General features: G+C 36.8%; 1 protein-coding gene across 3 annotated transcripts in view; it reads left to right on the top strand.

The window, feature by feature from the left end:
- The window catches only part of LOC140003097 (noelin-3-like), a 48325-nt gene that overhangs the window by 19664 nt on the left and 5374 nt on the right, over positions 1-23287 (top strand). Inside the window, exons 1-2 of one of the 3 annotated variants that reach the window (XM_072041904.1) lie at positions 15628-16092; positions 20722-20868. In XM_072041904.1, the coding sequence (XP_071898005.1) occupies positions 15973-16092; positions 20722-20868 (267 nt within the window). In that variant the 5' untranslated portion in view covers positions 15628-15972. Of the gene's footprint in view, positions 1-15627; positions 16093-20721; positions 20869-23287 lie in introns of those variants that run through there. The other 2 variants (XM_072041902.1, XM_072041903.1) reach the window with 2 other exon arrangements.

The following is a 23287-nucleotide window of genomic DNA, read 5'->3' on the forward strand; positions in this document are numbered from 1 at the left end:
TTATTCACATTTAAATTTATGCTTCAGTAAAACTAAATCTAACTTGGGTTGTTTGTTTTATGCATGGAATAAAAAACATCAAAAAACAACACTATACACAAGACTTTTTAGTGACACATGCACACTCCTTTACTATTGATAAGGAACTCAGAAGAAATGGTAACACTGTTCCTTTTCCTTCTAAACTGTATTTTAGCACTAGAACCTGGCATTTGCGCTGCAGTTTCCTAAAGATTACAGCTTTTTCACGAACCATTGACACATATCCAATAAAAGACCAGAGGAGGAGGACTAACATAATAATAAATCACTTGCACTACTGAAGTCTTGGTGTTGCCAGGAGAACCTGCTTGTCATAACATAAATCAGAGCTGACTGAAGCACACAACACCAACAAATGATCATCTTAGAGGTCCAGGAAAACAGTGAGCAAAAGAGTCACATTATTATAGCCTAGAGACCTCTTCATGCAGAGACATCCTTCCTCAGCCGGCTCAGGACAGCCTGAGAGTCCCAAAGCATCCAAACAAACCAGAAGGTGTCTGTTTCTTGAATTATGTCAGCCCCAGTTCTTACTCTTCTGTTTCATTCTGCCTCAATGTGAAAGGGTTCAATTTTCAGCTACAGTAGTGTTGTGGTTTAACCCGGCCGGCAGCTAAACACCACGCAGCCGTTCGCTCACCCTCCCCCCTCCCTCTCCGGGACGGGGGAGAGAAATGGAAAGTGAAGCCCGTGAGTTGAGATAAAGACAGTTTAATAAGACAGGAAAATAATAATAACAAAATAATAATAAAAATAATAACAATAATAATACAATGATGATAATAGGAAAGTAATAATAGTATGTACAAACAAGTGATGCACAATGCAATTGCTCACCACTCGCTGACCGATGCCCAGCCTAACCCCGAGCAGTCCGGCCCCTTCCCCCCCAGCTAGCCACCCCTATATATTGTTTAGCATGACGTCAGATGGTATGGAATACCCCTTTGGCTAGTTTGGGTCACCTGTCCTGGGTCTGTCCCCTCCCAGCTCTTACTGCACCCCCAGCCTGCCCGTTGGCAGGACAGAGCAAAAGGCTGAGATGTCCTTGGCTTAGTATAAGCACTGCTCTGCAACAATTAAAGCATCGGGGTGTTATCAGCACTCTTCTCATCCTAAGCCAAAACACAGCATTCCACCAGCTACTAGGAAGAAAATTAATTCTGTGCTAACTGAAACCAGGACAAGTAGTTTTCTTTTCGTAGATTGTTAATATATTACCTAGTGGGAATATTATGCCAGACTGAGGAAAAATCTTATTAAAAAGGGTCACTATAATAACGAATAAAGAATATTACCTCATTTGGCTTTCCATAATTACATTCCACCAATTGCTCTAAGCCCATACACCTACTGCCTCTCTTGTTTCTTTACCCTGACTGCCTCTAGCTGAAAAGAGGGAATTATCCATTAAATCTCAGGTTATTCTATTACTGCATACATCTCCTTCCATTTTAATTTGCTATTTTATTGGGATAGCTCTGTTTTCCTTCTTCCCTATTTTTCATGTAATCTTGTAAGTCTTTGCCTACGTAGTATATTTTTTCCCCTTTTACAATAGATGGCAGACTGTGTCCCAGACCCAGAAGGCTAAAACTGAAGTACAAATACAGCCTGTGAATTTTCTTAGTTTCTTCAAAATTACTGAAGACTGACTTTGTGCATTAATGTAACTGTCCATACAGAATGCTGGAAGGCTTTTATCCTAATAGCTACATGCACAATGCATGAAACAGCAAACCGTGTTACAGTTGCATTGCAGTTCATATGCCTTTGGCATAACTAATGGCTGTAAGTAATATGGGGTTTATCATCTGTCCTTCAACATCTGATAAGCCATATTCTCCTTCAGGGATGCTTTTCTTTTCCAAAACACTGATATTTGCCACTGTCAATCCTTTCAGTTTCTATTTCATTTGTAAAGGGTCTGTGTGGTCATTTTAGCCAATTTTCTCCGGATTATCTCAGTGCTGGGTAATATGTTTAATTATCTTCTCTACAATTATCTAATACTTAAAATTTTAAGTCCATGGGTAGACTGCAGGGCCAGTTTTCTCTCTTCTTCTGTTTAGCAAGCTCCTGAAGAATTGTTTTGTCTAATGAAGCAGTACTTGCATTTTGTGCTCTGAAACAATGTTATTTCCAATTCATTACATAAGGAGAAATGAGGCATCTTGTGAAGTAAGCATTAGACTGTGAGGTCAGAAAGTCTGCATTGCTAAGACAGATTGGTCTTTGGGGAAATTGGATATTTCCACCCTACTAAAAAGCCATTATAATTACATTCTTGTGACTGCCAAGCGAGCTGCACTAGAGACTCCATTCATTCCCTCTTAAATGCATACTTAATGCATCTGACTTCTAATACCTCACTTCTAAGTCAAATCAAGAGATCCAGCCATTCCTGTGACGAATCTATTTGATCTCCTGATTCCCAGCATTCACTCCTGTATTGGTGTCGTTTGGCTCTGGCCTGCTTACCAAGTCCAGGACAACATAAACTTGCAGCAACACAGGAACAAAGTCTTCTGAATTAAACGCTAATTCCTCAAAGGCACAAAGTACAAAAAGAAAGAACAAAAACAATAACTGGCTTTTGTAGCTAGACAGTATTTGTAACCTTTATATTTATATTTGTAACTCTGGCTTTACAACTTTATCCCTAAAGTAGAACAGAACGGAGAGAAATGGTGCTGAAGTTCCTCTCATCTTCTGTATAAACCAGTCCTTTTCTACCTCCTCCACTCTACCTCCTTGCTCTGATATTTTCAGGTATAGAATTGCCTGTGATCCCACAATTCAGGCTCAGGAAAATACTCCATTTAAGGCTGCAGGAGTCAGACATACTTTCTTCTATACTCATAATCAAGTCATTGTTATTTCAGCCCACTAAAAGCAGTTTACCTCAGCCTTACTTTTACTAACATTTCATTTCCTAAAAGTTTCAAGTTAACTATACGCATTGAGAAGGGATAGCATCAAACACATGAGCTCCATTAAAATACAATATCTTATTGTATTTCAGAATAAATACTTACAAATTCTACATGTTTTATTTCCTTCTAGGACTGACAATCATCTCAAGGGATTTAGAGCCATGACATTTTCCTGTAAACATCTGGAAATTTGTAGCAGGAATGAAAGTCATCAAGGCACACTGCTTGGGATTCTGCTTTATGTTTTGTTATTCTAAACATACTGCACAGTCCAAGAATCATTTTTAGGTAATTAATCATACCCTCAAGGAACTACTAGGGAAGTCCACATAAGGAAGGCTTGGGCTTTAGGAAATCTAAGTCTATGCTTTCTTAATACGGGTATCCTCAAGCTACAACACCTTATTAACATATTGGATTTTGCTAGGAAAGTTGGGAAATCTGGAGACAGATTTGAAATTGGAGAGTCATGTGAAAAGAGATCTAGACCTGGGAATCTGATTCCGAAATCAATTGTTCTAAGCACAAAGCAAACTGCAGCACAGAAAATTAATCCATGTTACAGGAGCATGTAAATGAGCCAAGCAAAAAACGAACAAAAAGTCATATAATTCATTAAACTAACTGATAGAGTTGGATAAAACAATTTGCTAAGGGAAAAAAATCTGGCAACTTATATTGCTTAGGAAACCATAACCACAAGTTCTGAAGAATCAAGAAGCACGCATACTGCAATCAGCTTCTATGCAGCTCAAGCATGTATTTTAACAATAAGCAAACATGAAAGACTGCCAGCAGCAAAACATTCAGTTAGATTTCAGGATAAAACAAGATTGCTTGAGTGTCACCAGTAAGTGTGTGTTTGTGGTCTGCTTTCCCAGGCACTAACCCATTCCCATAGACTCACTTTTGTGTTTATAGTGTGGCTATATCCAGTATCCTGTTGTACAATGACCAAAGAATTTTTCAAGTCTCTACCTATTTGTCAAAAGAACAGAAGTGTCTAAACTGATATTTATTCTCATCCCTTTGAAATGAGAAAGTTTTTCAGCCCAAAATATCTATTCATATTATTAATAAACCATTAAATGTATGTGTAATGACCTGATTTGAAAGCCTTCCCCAGATCATTGCCATTTGTAACCTAGGGACTGGCTTCTTTAATGTATTAGCAATTAATTCAAAGGTAGCATTCCAAAATGTTTGTTTTTATATCAAACTTGTTTAACAAGATCTTCACTGATTGTTTTGAATAAACCTAATGCCACATTCCATGTGACCAGCTATCACTTGAATATTTGCCACACAATCTGGTATTTCACCCTACTAGTTTTTGACCATCTCCACTAGTTTTTCTCCTCTTGTTGCTCTTTTTTTTGTTTTGTATTCTAATAACTGTAACTCATCATCCATTTTCACATCTATGCATGTGGCATTTGCCCGCGTCACTTTATTCTTGCAGTTCCCCTTGCCTGGAAAAAAATCAAGTAGAACAGATTTGCTTTTGTGTCACCATGATAACACAGCTTTTCTTGTTTAGTGATCCATAAGAGATTTGTTTTTACATATTTTTTAAATGATCTGTGTATCTTTGCAAATTATATTTATACTGCTCCTGAAATTCCATTTTTTCTGTGCTCCTCTATTAATTTGATATACAGTCCTTATTTAATTACTATCTCTATTTGCATAATAGAAATCATTTACCCAGTCCCAATAAAGTGCACTTCTGTTTCAGTGCATTTTCAAATGGCTGAGCTTTGTGCTTCTGTGTGCTCTAATGCTTCTGTAGTCTTTGCAAAGTAACTATTACCTGATGAGATTTTTTTTTTTCTAACTTCGCATTGCTGGAGAGAAATGATGGAATGGTTTAAGTAAAAGCACAGAGGTGGCACCACGGTGGCTATACCATTGTGGTATAGTTTTAGCTATTCTTTATAAAGTATAGATGCACATAGTGACCATGTAGCGATTATCCTTTTCCTAAAGCAACTCTTACAAGTTGGTACGGTTGATACATATGGTATTTAGAGAACAGCACCTGATTTATGTTAACTAAACACACTGCTCCAGGACTTTATAGGCTGCCATATATGTGTTTTTAAGATCAGAATTTTTATTTTTTAACCTCTAATCACTATGAAATTCTGCTGGGTGTTACACTGGGTGACAGTTCTCTGAAGAATTCTGTTTAATCCTTCAGACAGCATAAAGAAATACGATATTTTTACTTGTGCTAAACTTGGTGAGCAAAGCTACTCGATGTTCTATAGTAGGGGATCTCAACTTCTCAGTCTCTTCTATTAAGAAGCAATATTCATCACAGGGTCATGGAAGTAACAGTCTTCCTTCTGATTCTGCCTTAAAATATTAAGCTGATGATTCCTTTGTAAACATGTACTGTAATTTCAAAGCAGCCTATTTTCCAAATATCACTATTTAAAGTCACTTGCATTTTGTGACTTCAGAGAAAGTACTTGAAGCCCACCAAAGTCATGAGTAAGGAACAGCAGCGAGCACCACTCTGGCTTCCATGTTGTAGCAGTACTGTTGCTGTAGCCATCACAGCATAATAAGCATGACAGACTTTGTGAGGAAATCTGGTGTTCCCACTCTTTGATAATAGAAATCATTTACCCAGTCCCAATAAAGCGCACTTCTGTTTCAATGCATTTTCAAATGGCTGAGCTTTGTCCTTCTATGTGCTCTAATGTTTCTGTAGTCTTTGCAAAGTAACTATTTCACTAAGAAAAAAAAAAAAAAAAAAAAGTGTTCAAGGAGTTCTTGGGAACACAAGCTCAGTTTCCAGTCCAAAGTAGCAAGAACCACTCCAAAAATTAAAAACAGTTGAGAAGTTTGAAGATTGCTCTTGCTTCTGAGACAACTTCTGCTACTGCTTCAGCTACTCGCCTAAAAAAAAAACAAAAAAAGAAAAAAAAAAACAAACTTGACTGCTTCTCCTAATTGTATCAGTTCGTCTAATAAAGAACATAATAATTTTCTAATGAATGTTACCAGCACTTAATCTAAGCCTCTACATACCACCTACTTGGATTCCTCAAAATTATTCTCACCAAAACAACTTGAAAGTCACAACAGTTATTTGAATGACCTTGTGCAATTCTGAGTTATTCAATATTCTGAAAAATTATTTGGTTAAATGCAAAAAAAAAAAAAAAAAAAAAAAACAAAAAAAAACAGAAGTTAAACATTTTAAACATCCAATAGTTTAGATATAATAGCTTTTTTAAAAAAAGGTTGTTCAATCTTTTTTTCTTTTTTTTCCCTGAGATTTTCAGAAACTAAGAACAACATTACACTTCATATGTTTAAATACAGATACATCATCAAAGGTAGCTACTACTTCATTCAGGAGAATTTCAGCACCAACATTACTAATGAGCTACTGCTAATTAATAAACTATTACTGAGCTATTACTAATATAGCTCAGGCCACCCAAAGCTCTTTTTACCTTTTGGGAAGGCTCAGGAACTCCATGTTACATTTATGATGCTGATGTTTGTCCACCTCCAGCAGATAGTATTATAGCCATTCAACAGCTTACAGAGCTGAACAGCTTTGGGCTGTACCAATCCAAAATATTTTTAATTCATCATACTATAAATGAAAAAATGTGCATGTTGCTAACTTTATCTACTGAGTTTCCCTTTAACTCATTTCATGCGATAAGTCATCTGCATCCTGAGCACACTGAACAACAAATCAAAGATCTCAGTGTCCAGAGGCACAGCTTAAAAAAGTAATTAAGTAATTCATCCAAGCCAAAAGAACTGTCATGTATCTCTTGTGCAAATCATGCAAGTCACGCTTTTCCTTTAAACTGACTGTGATTATTTGACTATAATGAGCAAAAGCTATTTGCAAAGTGACTGTCATTTAATTAAGTTACTCCAGAGCTAAAATTTAGCACATTTTAAAACTCCATTTAAATTCTTCCATGAAAACCTGGCATAAATTCAAGCTGGGTTTTGCTGAAGTGCTTTTCAGGAAATGACTTTTATTATCTGTAAAACATGCATGTTGTAGTAAAAGAAACAGAGCTCTTGATGGAGATAATTCATTAAAATATTAATAACAGCCTTCAGCCTGAAAAAAAAATTGCCCACTGCAAATTTAAAGTCTGCAGAACTTTGTTTGCTAAATAATCTAACATAGAGAAACTGCAACAGCTAAGTATTTGTTTATTTTATTACTATTCACAGAGCAAATTTCTTTAAAATTACGTACTGTCTATGCATCATGCAACTTTTCTTGTTATTACTGACTGATCACTTAAGTAATGTATTAATATTTCTACTTTCCTTGCTCCTTTTACTCTTTTCTTCCCCTAACTGCAAGAAACCTTATGAGAAGTACACAGGCAGCAAAAGTTTTCCTAGAGCAAACATGTTTTCAAGTTGGAGAAAGTACTTTCATCTTTTTTCCCCCCCTACATTATGTTTCATTAAAGAAAAAACCCTACTTCTTGCAAATGGTCCAATGACATTCATCTAGTGTGAAAATGATGAACATCATCATCCCAAAGCACTAGCTGAGGTGGCCTCCATCTGTCCTTATTTGTGACAGACTGACTATGGGTTATATTCATAAGAAAACCAATGAACAATAATTTGCTAGTCCATCAAAAGTGAAAAGTCAGTAAGAAAAGAAGCATCTGTGAAATGTAGTTTCTTCAGGTTCCCACTTCCCACTCAACCACTGCAATATTTTCTTCAGCTTCTTCCTATTTCTGTCAAACCAACTCTTTTTATAGAGATTTTAAATCATTTTATTATAGTTATAAATCTAAAAGTGATTTCCAGAACTAACAATGATGGACATGACTGCTTTCTTATTGCTATTTAATTGCTTTAACAGCACCAGCACTTTGACAAATTGGCTAAGACATAGCATTTTTTTTTCCAGTTTCATTTTAATAGTCTTTACATTTATTGTTTAACCTCTTGGTGCCTTTACAAAATTATTCTGTATATGGTGATGTATTCAATGCCAGAAAACGTAAACCTTGGCTTGGAATGTAGTAACGCAAGGCAAAAGCTCAGAACAGAATTTTTGCTTGGCCAGGACAGACTATTGTAAAATACAGAAAAGAACGGTATAGTTGCAATCATTTCTACATTATGCTTATTAAACTGCAGAATGGCAAGTCAGACCTCTTTACTGGAAGAGTGCCTTACCCACAAATTGCAATGTACACAGGGTTTTTGAGTTCCCTTAAAATAGAGTATAAATATCTATTCCCTCTTTGTATCCATCCTTCTTTGCAGTTAAACTATTTTCATAGTCCGAATGTTTGTAATCCTGTAGTACATAGGATTATAGAAGCTTTAAACATTTGCCATTTTGATCCCCTAGCCACCACACTCCTGCCTTTGAGCAAACAGTGCCAGCTCCCTGTAATCACCGACTGCCAAACACTGCAAGCACACATCGACCTGAAGAAGGTTCAGTTATACCAGCCACTTTCACAGGGATGGACTGCTGTTCTTAGAAAATACCTTCCCTCTGTTTTCTGACATGCAGGTGAATTCAGAACCATCTAAAACACTGAATTTACTAAATTATAACAAATTCACTCATTTTCATGGCACAAGCCCTACTCCAGAATTATATGATCTACCTGCACAGCGAATTTCAGCCTTTGAATATCTGAGAAGAGCCAAGTTCCTTTTTAAATTTACCTTCTGTGAAAGCCAGCTTCCTCAGCTGCCAACATCACTGAGGCTTTGTTCACTCCCCAGCAGAATAACACGTATTTTGAGAACGGGAAAAATTACAAGTGGTTAAAAGCCTTAAGCAAGAGGATTACCGCAGGAGGGATTATGCATAAATCCTTATATGCAGCCATAGCGGTTTTCAAAAGAATTAAACTGCAGTACTGTGTTGAGCCCAAGCAACGCCAGGTCCAGGAGCATATCACATCGCACCCAGTTGTCCTGTGTCCTGTCGCTCACGACAAGAGGAGGGACCTCAAGGTTTTCCAAAGCATGCAGATTCTCAGCCTTTGCTGGGGGGAAAGGACTCTGCACAATCTTTCATCATTCTCGACTAGGTAGATGTTAGTCCTCACTTCTAGCAATTCACACCACCCACTAAGCCCCCTGCAGACGCACTGCTTCGTTACTCTGTGCACTTGGGGGTTGCTAACTGCACAACACAAGGGAATAGGTGAGAAAGAAAATGAAAATGCTCTCCAAGAACAATGTCCCTTCATTCAAAGGGACTAAGAGCATCCTGAAAAATAAACAAACAGATAACAAAGGCCACTTACTTTAAAAAGAATGTCACCTCGAGCACCAGTATAAGGATAAGGATAGAACAGACTTCTCATAAGCCCTCCCCTCATACTCCTCCCGTCAGTGGAGATGCCTGACCAGAGTAACTACCATGTATGTAGGCAAAGACAAGGCTGGTGTAAGAATGTTCTCCAGAAAGGCCACACGCCTCTCGATCCACTCTTGCAAAGAGCCTGGACATTACTACTTACAAGTCACACTGCCGAGCCAGAGGTTTTTGTTGAACATAAATGGAGTTAGATGAAGCAGCTCGGGATTCCCCCGGGTTTCTAAATTCAGAGAACTAGAATTGAACTGAAAGGGCAAAGATGTGCTTTCACTGAGCTGAAGGTGGACTAAGAACTGTAATTGCTATTCAAATTTTGAGAATTTGGGTTTATACACACATTAGCCTCACTTGAATAATTACCAGTGCTCAGGAACATGACTAATGCACTTTTTTTTTTTAAATCCACATATTGCTGAGCCACCACCAGAATACATTACATGAAGAAAAAGAAAGTACACGCTACAGAACAACACCACGGTACCATGGGAAGCTGTGACTTCCATGCATGAGCTTAATTCCTAAACCTAACCTGTCAAAGTACTAACTTAGAGTGGCTTAAGTTTCCTGACTTTGCTCTGCTTCAAAGGAAACTATTTAAGAAATCTGAGACGTGACTGTGCAATCACTTTGATCTCTGTCTACATAAAATGCAGTTTTAGGCGAAGCTTTTATACAGAAGTCATATATTTTCATACCAAATAAAACTTTTTTTTTGTAGCATTTACCCATGAATACAGCTTTCAATTCTAAGAACTGTTTGGGAGGCTAACATATTTTTTCACACACATTTATAAGATGATATGAGGGTTAAGTGACTGCTACTGAATTAGCTATTTCCTCTTTCTTACAGTCACTATTCCTCTTCCTCCATCCAGGATATAATTAGACATTTTTATGCATTTGTGTGTGTGTTCCCATATTTATGACTCTCAGAACATTTACTTTGTTAATATTCCTAATACTGATGTTAATTACTTTTATTATACAGAGTTTATCATACTTCAACGTGACAACATAAAGTAGGGCTGTATTCTCATTTATATTAGACCCTGTTTAAACCATATGAAAATCTAACAGGAACTCAAAGTAAATTGAATATCATAGACTAGAAAAGCCTTATACCTCTTATTTAATAGCAATAAATTGGGGCATTCATATGCTATCCTTAGTAATACCTTTTACACTGCAAATAATTTATAAATGAATAGTACCAAGCTGGCATACAAGTATCTCAGCTGACAACACTGAAATTGTTAGATTTAGACAGTTCCATATAAGATAAAAATATGGCACGTGCAGTCATTCTGTATAAATAATTTAGCTTTCACTCTAAGATAATTTGGCTCCAAAAAGAGAAAATTACTATGCCAGTAAAATAATAATAATAAATCCCAGTAACTTGTTTTAAAAGAATAGTGCTTAGATTTTAGAAGCATTATTGCTTTCTAGCTCTTGTTCATAAGACTATTTCTTAGTAGCATATCAAGAACTGGAAATGTGAAATTGCACTTTTTTTTCTTTAAAACAGAGCTTCCGTGAAACATAGGAAATAAAACAAAAACTTATGATCTAACTAGATGAGAACAACCCTTCAGTTTTTCTATGGTTTCTGAAAAGGTCTTTGTATATATGATTGCAAGTATGTTTCTCATGAAAATTTTCTATTTGCTTGCCATTTTTTAATTTCCCCAAACGTTTATGGCAAAATAAAGCTAAAATTATTTCAAAGTTTCTGTTCTTTAACAGAAAGGTTTTTTAAAGCATTCCTCCAGTTCTAATAAGAACACAAATAAAATGTAGTTCCAGTGAGCACTTCCACTGTTTAGGAAAAATGATATTTTAATTGTTCCCATGGATGGGTTCCTTTGCATACCACTCTGGAGTAGCTATTTGACAAATGGGTGCATGGCATAAGAAATATTGCCTATGCTGATGCTGCACAAGTCAAGTCCATGTTTAGGGGAAAGGTGTAGCCTATGTAAAAAAAAAAAAAGTCTAGCAGCAGCATAGGACACAGCTTCTAAATACTTAAGGTCCTAGAAAAGCATTTTTGCAGCTTTCCAGTGTAAGCTACACTACCATCAATCCCTGGGCTAGGGTTGCTTTAGGAGACTCGTATCTCTCTACAATCTGCAATCACGTCACTGCACCGCAGTGCAAATGTGCTTTAAAGCCCTTATGCACTTACAGCAGATCTAACTTCAGCACCGTGGGGAATCCAGATATCACCTGCATGGTAATTTGCAATTATAGAACCAGAAAGAATACTAGAGGAGAATCTCCTGGTATGCTACCTTTAAAGACATATCTAGCAGCAATACTGTGAACCACACATCAGCAGGTTTTCACTTCAGCAGGCAGACTAGTTGGAAGAAAATAAAATTCTAAAATATGTTAATGAATATTCTGTATGTAATGAATATAATGAATATACACAAAAGCCAAGCAGCATATCATCTGTAGAAAAAATCATGTGCCCCCAAACAAACAGCATTCTTTGTGGGAGCTGACAATACATGGGATTAAGGATAATTAGCAGTAATTACTCATCTGAACTTCAGAAAAGTTACTGTCTTTGCAATGTAGTTCGTCAAAGGTTTAAGTCAGGAAGGGACAGACTATGGTCTTTTGTGGATCAGAAAATGTTTAAAAGAAAAACAAAACTATAAACAGCTGCAGCTCAATGTGGTATAAATGTAGCATGACTGTTCTAGGAAATGTGTTGGAACTGGGGGTATTCGTGTGCATATTAAACCTCTAAAGAACACGGGAACAAAAAAGGTGATAAAACTGGTGAACAGCAGAATCTTTTGCGGTTAGTCAGATCTAGAGAGAATGCTGAAGTGCTTCAGAAGAACCTATATGAGAAAATTATACAACATGGAGAAATGATAATTCAGCTCTGAATTAAAAAAATAATAATAAAATAAAATAATTACTTGTGAAATTGTCAGGCTGGCAAGTAATTGCAAGAATTCAGCAAAGAGACTGACTCTCGATGTCATTCAGAACAAATGGGGATACAGGAAAGGGGAAGAAATTTATAGGACATTCATTATTTCAGAGATAAAAGTAACCATTGAAATTATTGAATAAATATAAATTGTATGTATAAGTATAGGGACATGATAATATGTCTACATAACTATGGTGTGCACATGTTAATATACCATAAGGGCTTTACTCTACTTTTCTCTTATGCACTTGGTACACATATCTTGGATTATCAGGCATTTAGAATGTGTGTCCTACCGTCTGCTCAATGCCCAGCCTCTGACAAGCTGCTCTAACAGTTTTAACACTGCAAAGTTTGTAAATACCTTTACACAATGCAGGGGCCTCTTGAGAGCAGATCTTTCTTGTTCCTTCATCCAGTAGTCTTAATGATTTCTCATGGACCATTAAGTTTTCTTGTTGAAGAAAACTGTCTCAGATGTTTTCTCTCCGTTTTTAGGGCCTGGATATTGTAATCTGAATTCTGCACCTATAATCATATTAGAGAAAAAATGATTATTATGTTTCTGTCTACATTTCTTCATGATACTACATTGTATGCTATGTTGTAGGCTGACTGAAATCATGGCCCTGGGCAATTGCACTTGACTGAAATTCACTCCCTTCTAATCTTACGTAGAACTTTAGAGGTGTTAAAGGTCCAACATCGCTGCTGTTCTGGTCTTCAACATTCTGATGACATGGCACTCACATATCTGCTCTATAGCCTTAGTTTTCTGTATTTGTGATTTACATTTTATGTAACTACACCCTAAAATGGGAAAGAGAAAAAAAAAAAGTCAATGCTGAAGGTTGAATTCAGTGATGTTCCATTACATTTTCTGTCTCTTGCTGCTCTAAGAAAATGTTATGCTTGATCCTTCAAGTCATGTTAAAAAGATCTTATTTGTACTTCTGCCATACTACTTTGCACAGCAACCTCATGCTCAGAGGGGAAAAACGGAGCCTGAACACAAGCCCATCTGCTCCACAGGACAAAACCCAACTTTGAGCCACAAAGTATCTCCATAGGTACAGGAACTCTATTTTGGACACTCAAACACCTCCACTCACTCTGCCCTTCTGCTGAGGTAACGCCTGACCAGCCTTTCAGTCTCATTGATGATTTTTTTTTCGTTTCTACTAAGTAACCAAAAGATGTTCTGGCTATTAGATCAAGGTTATGCTTACCAAAAATGCATTTTTCATTGGAAAATAGCAGACTGGAATTAAACACAGCATTTCTTAAAATTGCAGTCTAATCACAACTTTTGGTAAGTATACTTTTCACAAAGGACATAATTAAACCGCAGAACTCCATATCAGTAGATGATGTGCCACCCCAAGTTACCGATGAGTTAAAAAGTGATGAGAAATTCACGGAGGAAAGCTTCCTGGAAAGGCCACTGAACACAGTTACAACCTCAGGCCTTGTAAGCACCACACTTTGCTGGAAGGCTACAGCAAGAAAAGTATTGCAGTATGTTTGCTCTCTTACGCTCCTCTATTAAGCATCTGCTGCTGGCTGTTGCTAAAAAAAGGAACTAAATGAATCAAGGAGACTGATCCAGTGCAACTCTTTTCTTTTTTTTTTTTTTCCCTGGGATTTTGTTTATTTCAAACTGAACAAAAGAATCACAACGCTTTCTTATTCAAACATCAGAATTATTTGCTATTGACTCATAATCTGAAAGCAATTTGAATTCTTTGGAGAAAATGGCCCTTGTACATTATTTTGTCCCAAAAGTTTTGCCAAAATATGTGAAATAAGTCAAAATGCACACAAGTGTGTGCATTCAACATGCATCAGATAATTAAAACTACAACAGGTTTAACACTTTAACTTATCCTTTTCAGATAGATCTTTTACTTTCATGTCTATATATGTATATGGAAATTAGCAAAGAGCTTATTTTTCTGTGTAGAATCTGCATATAAACAAATAAACTCATTCTTTCAGTTTTCAAGTGCACCTCTTCAGTGAATTCAGCGTGTTTTTGTTTTGAGTACCTGAAACATTTTGCAGCTCACCTTACTGTGTGACTCCCAGAAAATATATAACGTTGGGATGCGAGGAATTTCTCTGTGAATTCATTCCATTGCTGAATCCTTGTGCCTGAAGACCCCTTGTAAGATTAGATAATAGCCCTCCACGTGGTTTTCTGTTTCTTTTTTAAAAACTAGTTTTCCGTGTGTCTTTGTTAAACAAGAGATTGAAATCATCCCAAATGAATGTTGGAAGAGAAAATTTAGCCTGACTTCGGTGTACAAGACCTAAGAATCTGAAATATTGTTTGCAGGACTGATACTACAAGTTTAAGTTTACACGTAAACTATAAGTTTATACTTACAGTAAGTATAGGAAGTTTGCATTTGTGATGGCACACTGCTCTAAAATGCAACCCTTTCCATTTTATTACAGGTTTCCTTCATACAAACTTTAAAAGTTCTTTAAGAAAAATATACTCCTTTGGACACAACTTCAGAAACAAACTAAATCCATAATTGCCTCAGGAAGCACACACAGTAGTCCATCTCTGCAAATTTTTAAGCAAGTTCTTTCTAAAATAATTGCCATTAGAAATCCCTGCTCAGCATTTCTTCTTTTTAAAATAACTCTTTAAAAAAAAAAAAAAAAAAAGAAAGAAAAGGAAAGCTACCTCAACACAATGATTTATATACTTTTTTCCCCCACAGTTACTAAGTTTCTGAAAAAGATTAATTGCTACTGAACCTGGAGATCAGTCTACAGCACTAGAGAACATCAGATTTAACAGCAGATTAGAGCCAAGAGAAGCCTCCAAATGCTATATGAGCAACCCACAACTTATTTTCTATTCCTAACAACAGTGAATACACACTGAGTCTGCCAGCCCTGTAATGCAAAAATTTTCAGTGTAAAACATGCACAGTAAAAAAAAATAAAAACAAAACACTAAATACTATCTTAACATGTATCTTAACATGCCTTGCAAATTATAAAGTTGCCGATGTTTGTAGTTTATGTGAGATCAACAAATCAAGGGGTATTTGGGGAGGTTTCTGGGAATGCCTGCCTTTGTCTTTTCATGGGCATGCTTACAGCTCTCACCCTTCCCCTGTCCCCCGGGACAAGTATAGTTCCTGTATCATCTTTTGAAGTATACCTGAGCATATTTCTACCAAAACAGCGATGGGGAGTAGGGAGTTTTTTGTTTGTTGTTTTGTTTTCTTTGTTTCAGTTTTGTGATTGTGCTTTTGAATTTCAGACAGGATGACTAAATGTACTGTTTTAGTCCATTCTGCAAGGACTAAACTAATGAAGTGCTAATTAACTTTCCAGCACCTATAAAGAGGTAATTCACTCATCCCATCTCCCACTGTAAACTGCAATGGCTATTAGCATGTAAAGGACTGCCAAGTCCTATAATAAGTGTTACAGTCATAAATAGCAAATAAATACTGATAAGCATTGTTAGTAAGAGCAAAGAAAGAGACCAAATAAAGATAAGAGTGTTCTTAACAGATGATTCAATCTGGGTACCTTGCTCTCCTTCCCCGCTGAGGCTGTCGTGTGCTGCAGTCACGCCTCTCAGCGCCAGCCTGCACTGGGATGATAATCAGTCACTATGAAAACTCATTAGCTCCACAGCAATGAGCCCTCCACTGCTGAAGCTTGGTGCTGTTCTTAGTACCGTGGCAATGATCTCTAACTGGATGTCCCAAACTCTCCCATCTCTGGTAGGACTAAATACCACCAGACTACCCACTTCAGTAAGTAGCTGTGATGTGTTGCAATCCATCTGAATGCTGAGCAAATATAAGTGCCAGCAAAAGCTTTACTCTGTTGCCTCTCTATGAATCTTTTTAGAGTACTAATCTTCCTATCATCACTTAATGCATGCTTCTTTTTGGGCATCATAAATCTGCACATTGGTGAGCATGTTGTGGTCTTACTATGAAAGAAAAGATTTTAAAATAGCATCCTTAAATATTTAAGAACAAATGCCTTCATCTTGAGGGTGAAATGCTAAAAATAGCACAGCAATGCCATTTCTTTTGCTTCGATATTTTGCCTGTTTACTGCTCCAGAAAAAAAAAAAATGTACTGCATTATTAAGGAAAACAGGTATCAGAAGATTTCTTTTTAATTTTTGTCTGATTAGTGCTATACATAAGCTATTGACTACAATATTCAAGGAGCCTGATCCTTTCTTATTTTTTCCTTTATTGGAGCATGGTTAAGCAAATAAATAGCTGATAAAATAAAATTGGTACTAGGAAGCTGGGTATCAGAACTTTAGAAAGGTAATTGTACAAATAACAAATATCAGCTTGTATGTTTGATGCTCATATCCAACAGCCTCTGTTAATTAAGACCTACAGAAAAGCTGTGATTAGCTATTAATGAAAAGTGTAAAAATTAAAGTAATAGTTTAGCTAGGAACACTATCCTAGTTATAAGTTATCTGTAAGTTAAACTAGAACACATTTTTTCTAGATGGTTAGTAAAACAATTTTATTATAACTGCAGTCAGATGTTTGTATGATAGTGTGTTATGTAAAAGATATAGTTAACTGTTTGTACAGTAGAGCACAATATACAGAACTTAATTTTTCAGTTGTAAATAAAAATGCATTAACTAATCAACATTTAATTAATTGAATATATGCACACAGGAAAAGCATTACTGCAGAAAGTCACTTCGTTTAGACTTTAAATACCACTACTTTAAATTTAATTATATTGTAAGAAACAATTCTTATAAGTTTTAGAGCATCAAGGTGAAAAGACAAGGAAAAGCTCCAGTTTGTTTTCTATAAATGGAGTTTATGCCCACTGACCTACAATACAGTTTGCTAGTTCTTGTGGCAATGTGATATTATAAGAAATAAGGTTCCCTATCTAATTTAAATCCAAGTTTAAGGTTGCAATTGAGTGGCAAAGAGGTGCACACTTGTTGTTGCAACATGTAGGCATATGTATATTTACACACTAATATATGATTATATATATTGTCATTTTCAAATTCCAGGTAGTGTAAACTGCCATGCCTCCCTTGGCTTCATCGGAACACTGATGTTACAAATGCCTCCTGAGTATTATTTTAGTAATGCTCTTCAAACTCAAACATTGGAGTTATATGCACATTTTGGGTTTCAAGAGGGCTAGCAGGAGTGCCTGGAGAGCTGGGGACACAAGCACAAAAACCCGATTATCTGAGCTTGGCAACATCTGCCAAGTGGAAAAAATACCATCTTCAATCAGGTGGCGTGTTGTTATAGAACTAGCACCACAACTCTGCTGCCTTTTTCTAAACTTCAGCTTCTAGCTGAGACTTTATGGCCCAGGTGCTCAGCGATGCTGTGGTCATCACTACCTGTTTTTTAATTGGCAGCAGTCAATTAAAGTTAGCTGTCAAGTTAGTGTCATCCCCTGGCAGCTTCTCTAGTGAACAGTGCTGCGCAAGCGGTTCTCCAGAAGTTCTCTCCTATACACAGCTCAAAAATTGCACATCTTGCACCAGGAAAAAAGAGCAAAACCTCCCCATCTTTATTAACATTTTCTCCTCCCCTTGCTGGAAGAAATGTAGGGTCAGGGGAAAGACCCCCCTCTTCAGCAACGTTTCACTCCCAGGACCAAAATCCTACGACTGACAAGTATTGTTCTATTTAAGCACTGATACTGAGTATACGTGTTTCCATTTGCCCAATTACTAGTAACAATGGAGGCAGCTATAGCAGCTTTATCAGAATGTGAGTGCAAGTGAAAAAAATTAATCTTTGTAAGGTAAGTAAAGTGACTGTAACTCAGCAGCCTGCCAAGGCAGATTAATATGGCTCTTTGTAGAGACTCTTCTGTTTTCCCCAGATTTCCAAGAACTAGAATGATTTGTCTTCATTGCTGCTGTTCACCACTCGTTATTTCTTTTCTCGTTTGTTGACTAAGGCCTGTCAGCAGTAAGCCTGCGTTTGGAGACTAGATTCAGCAGCTTTCAAAAGGTTTTGATGCATTCTAGCTCTTTCCATGTGGCACAGCAGTTTCTGCTTGAGATAGGCATTAAATGACAAAGAAAATTAAAAAAAAAAAAAAAAGAGAGAGAGAGAAAAAAAAAGCTAAGTGCACCTACCTGCACATGCTTATTTTTCTCTGTAATTATTCGTATTACCCATCCTAGTTAACAAAGGTACCCCAATAGCATGCACACAGGTAACAAAGAATACCAGAAAAAAAAATGTAGCCCACACTGGAGCTGCTGTCTCAGCACTCATTTCTGCATGGGCAGCCCATCACAACGCATTCATATTATGCCTGAAGGTCTTTCACTGTGAAAAATATTTTCCCAAATAGCTACTGCATTTTTTATTTTTTTTTAAATCAAGATATACGTTAAGTGCCATAAGAAAATATCAGCCAAATTAATCAATAAACATTATTTTCTCAGACAAAACACACCAATACATATTGTTAGCATATACAAATACCTTTGACAACACAGCGTGGACTGTAATTGCTTTACTACAGACCATGCACAATCCTGCTATCGCATCCATTCTCAACTGCAGAGAACTCTATTCACTTGAATGCAGTAAAATCTGTTGCTATCAACCAAAAATAGCAGGTATCGCAAATATCACAGTTTATTCATAAACTATACGGAGTATTTCTGTTCTGTAGGAATTATAATTGCAAGCTTTAGGCTCCTGAACTTCAACAAGAGGTTGCTCTTGTATGGGCACACTGGGCAGCCTTTCTACAGAGCAGCATGGAAACTTGTGAACAGAGCTTACACTTCAAAGGGTCACCAGCTATAAGGTTTCAATTGTTCTAGCTTGCCATTTTAGTAGCTGCTCAAATCTAATTTAAATTATCTCTCCAGTTATAAGTTTGGTTAGATTTTATTCTTCTCCATGTGTTAAACTAGATCACCTGTGCCCTAAAAATTAAGGCTGCAAGAGCACAACAATTTAGCACTGACCTTTGGATATGCCTTTCTGTCAAACCCAGGTTTGACTGTCCTCTGTTTAGTCATCTACGCTATGATACCTTATTCTTCCTTCCAAAACAAGGGAACAATACAGTTCTGAATTGTTTTAGTTAACTCCACAGTAAAAGAGGTCACTGCTGTCTTCAATGACTTCTTCAAAATAGACACTGTGGGGGACAAAAAGTCTATGCTCTTCTCTAACATTGCGCTGATACTCAGAAAAATATTGCTACCTTCCCGTCTGACCTCAGTCTACAGAGATACTGCACCTTTTCTGAGGCACGGAACTATGCAACTTACTCCTCACTAAGCATCAATATCAAAGCTTGCCAATTTTAACAATCACTCTTTGTGCTGACACCGAGTAGAATTTCAGAATAAAATTAATTTATTCCAACTTTATCCAGACCAAAAATATTTCAGTGTCATCCATTAGCAACTGCACTGTAAAATTCAGCAGCCAATATAGTATTATTAGAAAAGAATAATGCAGAATATTAGCTTGAAATTACAGCCTGAAAACAGTCAAAATATTTCTGGTGCCAATTAGTTTTCATTCCCTCACCTGAATTTGTTCGATCATCTGATTATGGTGCTTTGTCTCGTTCTGATGCTGTGCATTTCTATAAATCCCATTAAGCAGACAGTTACCTACTCTTGCAAGGTATCACATGAGTTTTAAAGGCAGTGTAGTGTTGGCCTGCTCTGAAATACAGTTTTTTACTTTGCTCTTGTTTGTGGTGGTGGTTGCTGAAAAAGAACAGGTTCGGAATTCCTAAAATTCTGTGCCAGTAAAGGACAGTGTGATGCCTTTCCTGCCCTGTGCCATGCCTGCCATCACCCCCGATCATCTAAACTAACCTAGTACTTTTCAGTACTGCCCCTGTCTTCCCTTTGGTGTACGTGTAGCTGAAGTCAACCAAGAAGAGTTTTCTGTGCTGCAAACCTGCTAACACACCTCCAGAACCGCTTCCCAGCCAATTCCCTATTGCGTGAGTCACACAGACTGTGCTTTCTCTTTGGGATTTTGTATTTGTTCTTTTCTGTCTTTGTTGTTTCCATTAGTCTAAAGTAAAAGTCATTCAAGCTGAAAGGACATATTTGTTCTCTGTTAATGAAAAGCCTTACCGTCCCTCTGCAAAGAATTACATCAACCACTTGTGCTGAATCACTAACAGGAAACTGCTCTCACCCACACTGGAAACAATGCTCAGAGACTCTGCTGCAGATGTGCAACATGGCAAAACTGTGCAAAATCACCAGCCTAATTAGTTAAGAGGATAATGAGTGATGACTAGGAGGAACCTCACTGCAAATATATAATGCAAACAATAAAGAAAAATAGGTGGTGTTTTCAAACAGCAATTAAATCTATTCTGTTCCCTTTATTTTTATTGTTGTTGTTGTGTTACAGACTCAGATTAGCCCCAAGGAAGGGTGGCAAGTTTATAGTTCAGCCCAGGATCCTGATGGCCGTTGCATTTGTACTGTTGTTGCACCTGAACAAAACCTATGTTCAAGAGATGCCAAGAGCAGACAACTTAGACAGCTGCTAGAGAAGGTAAGTCTTCCCAATGAATTTCTCCTTTTGATCACTGAACTTCCCTGGAAATCCACTCCTGCCTCTCTAAGTTTAATATATAATGGTGCCCTGAAGCGTTATCTATAAAAACATTCCTTCAGGGTATATCCCCTACCTGTGTTTTCACCACTTATCGTAATTTGTCTGTTTCCCTCATAGCACACCTCTGTCAACCCAAGCCACTTATCTAGCAAACTGAAGTTGCGTTTTCTCTTGCTCATTCCCCAAACCCTTTCTTACACACATACAGGACTGACTTTCCCTGTGTCAAAACAGTTACAAATCCCACCTTAAACTTCCTCGTTGTTGTGGGATTTAAACTACAGCTCCTGCTTCAAACATGTAAGTCTCTTGAAGGTCATTCCTTGTCTCTTATCAGCAAATAATGAGATACAGACATGACAGCACCATCAAAGCAGACCGTACAGATGAGAAACAATTCTAAGTTATTTTTATTTCTTATTTCCTCAGTTAATACTATTTATTTCATTCTCCGGTGGTGCAAATTTTGTCTAAACAACCCAATTCTTATTCCCACTATTATCCACTCTTGTTTATATATTAAAATTGGTAAACTGTTATTTTGTATGAACCGAAAAAAATACTGCAACCATGAAAACACAAACTATTATTCTGCATTCCCTGTGTAGGTAACCAAGTTTATAGTTACTGTGTAACAGCTAGTAGTTCATACCCTGAGGGACTGAGACAGAGCATTTGAACAGCAACAGCAGAAAGCAACATAAAATGTAGACCCCCCCCAAAAAAATGCATTTTTCAGCATACAATTTTCAGTATTTTTTCAGCTATAGAAAAATCACTCCAATGCTAAATCCAGCAGATGTTCCCTTCATAAACCTCCATGAACTTCAGGAGGGACTTAATTTCAGTTTTTGACAGAGTCCATAGCATGACATGTAACTAAGTAGTTTTAGAAACTTCCCAAAAACAATCCCTTTCTCAGAAGAAAGTTTTTCAACTTATGTAAAATGTAAAGGAGAAAAGTAGAAATGTAGAAAGTAGAAATGTAAAGGAGATGGGAGGACAGGCAGTCATGTTTGCTCCTGATACCCATCTTCAGTTATTTCTCCTTGCCCTCTCCTCCACAGAATATATTAACAGGTTTTAATGAGCTATTTTTCCATCTCAGGGTCCCAAGGAAATAAAACATCAGAATTTTTCCAAGCTAAATACGTTGGTGAGGGTAGAGTCTCCTAGAATGGGGTTCACACCACCTTCATATTGTTCCAAAACTGATAAAAATCCCAGCCAAACTCAATTAGTTGGCTTTCCACTTACCATCTATGACAGGAGGTAGGAACGATCAAAATTCAGGATAAGACCTAATTCAGTAAACGTGTTAGCTATGACCGCCAAACAGCCAGTAATTTTTAAGCCTAATTAATGTTTTTCATCTTTAACAACAAGCCTGCCCTCTTACTCACCATTCCTACAGATTTCATGGTACTCAGCAGATGCAGCTTGAGAACAGGTACAAAATGAAGTCACAGAGAAAAACCTGTGGCTTTGTGTGTCAACAAAAATACCTACAGACCTGTGGACCATGTGTGTCACCACAAAACCGAAGAACTACTTGCTTGCTCAACAGTTGGAAAGCAAAGAAGAAATAAAAACGTTACTTTTTCACTTAAAAATACTTCTAGGAACTGCCAATGGTAACCGTCCAAAAGCTGATTTGTACTATTTTAAGTATATATTTTTCTGAATCCCCGCAGTCTGTAGGTTACAACATATTAATTTCAAATACAAATATTAGTTTAAATTTTACATGCTCTTGCAGACAACAGGAGTACTGCTACTTTTGTGGTTTATTAGGAAGGTCAATTTTTTTTTTTGAGACAAAACTTCAATACAGCACTTAATATTCTTTTTTTTTTTTTTCATAGTCCACTTTTTTCCCGTTTTAGTGGACGGAACACTTACTGTCAAATAATAACTGCATTTGCAAAATGTGTCATGTTTATGACTGGGAAAAACATTGCTTTTATAATAGGCACTGCTAGATAATTATAATTATCTATATATAGATATATATATCCATATATATTATATAGATATATAATTAACTCCAGATGAAAAGTCCTTGCCTCATTTTAGTGAAAGTGCTAAATGAGGTCACTTGCAGTACTACAGTTTCCTGAACAGTCACTTATCTATAAAAAATGATTTTCTACTATTAAAACAATTGGCTGAAGTTTCTAATTTTATACTTGTAAAACCACAAGCAAATCCCAATTTAATGATGGCCCCATCCCAGCTTATCTCTGGACAGTCTCATGTATTCCTTATAGTGAATTATTATACCAATGCCTACTAGGTATGAAAATCACACTCTTCGTAACAGCCCAGAAATTTTCTCCTAATCTTAGTCCTGTTC

The sequence above is a fragment of the Anas platyrhynchos genome, chromosome 8, assembly GCF_047663525.1.
Source record: "Anas platyrhynchos isolate ZD024472 breed Pekin duck chromosome 8, IASCAAS_PekinDuck_T2T, whole genome shotgun sequence".
Taxonomy (NCBI): domain Eukaryota; kingdom Metazoa; phylum Chordata; class Aves; order Anseriformes; family Anatidae; genus Anas; species Anas platyrhynchos.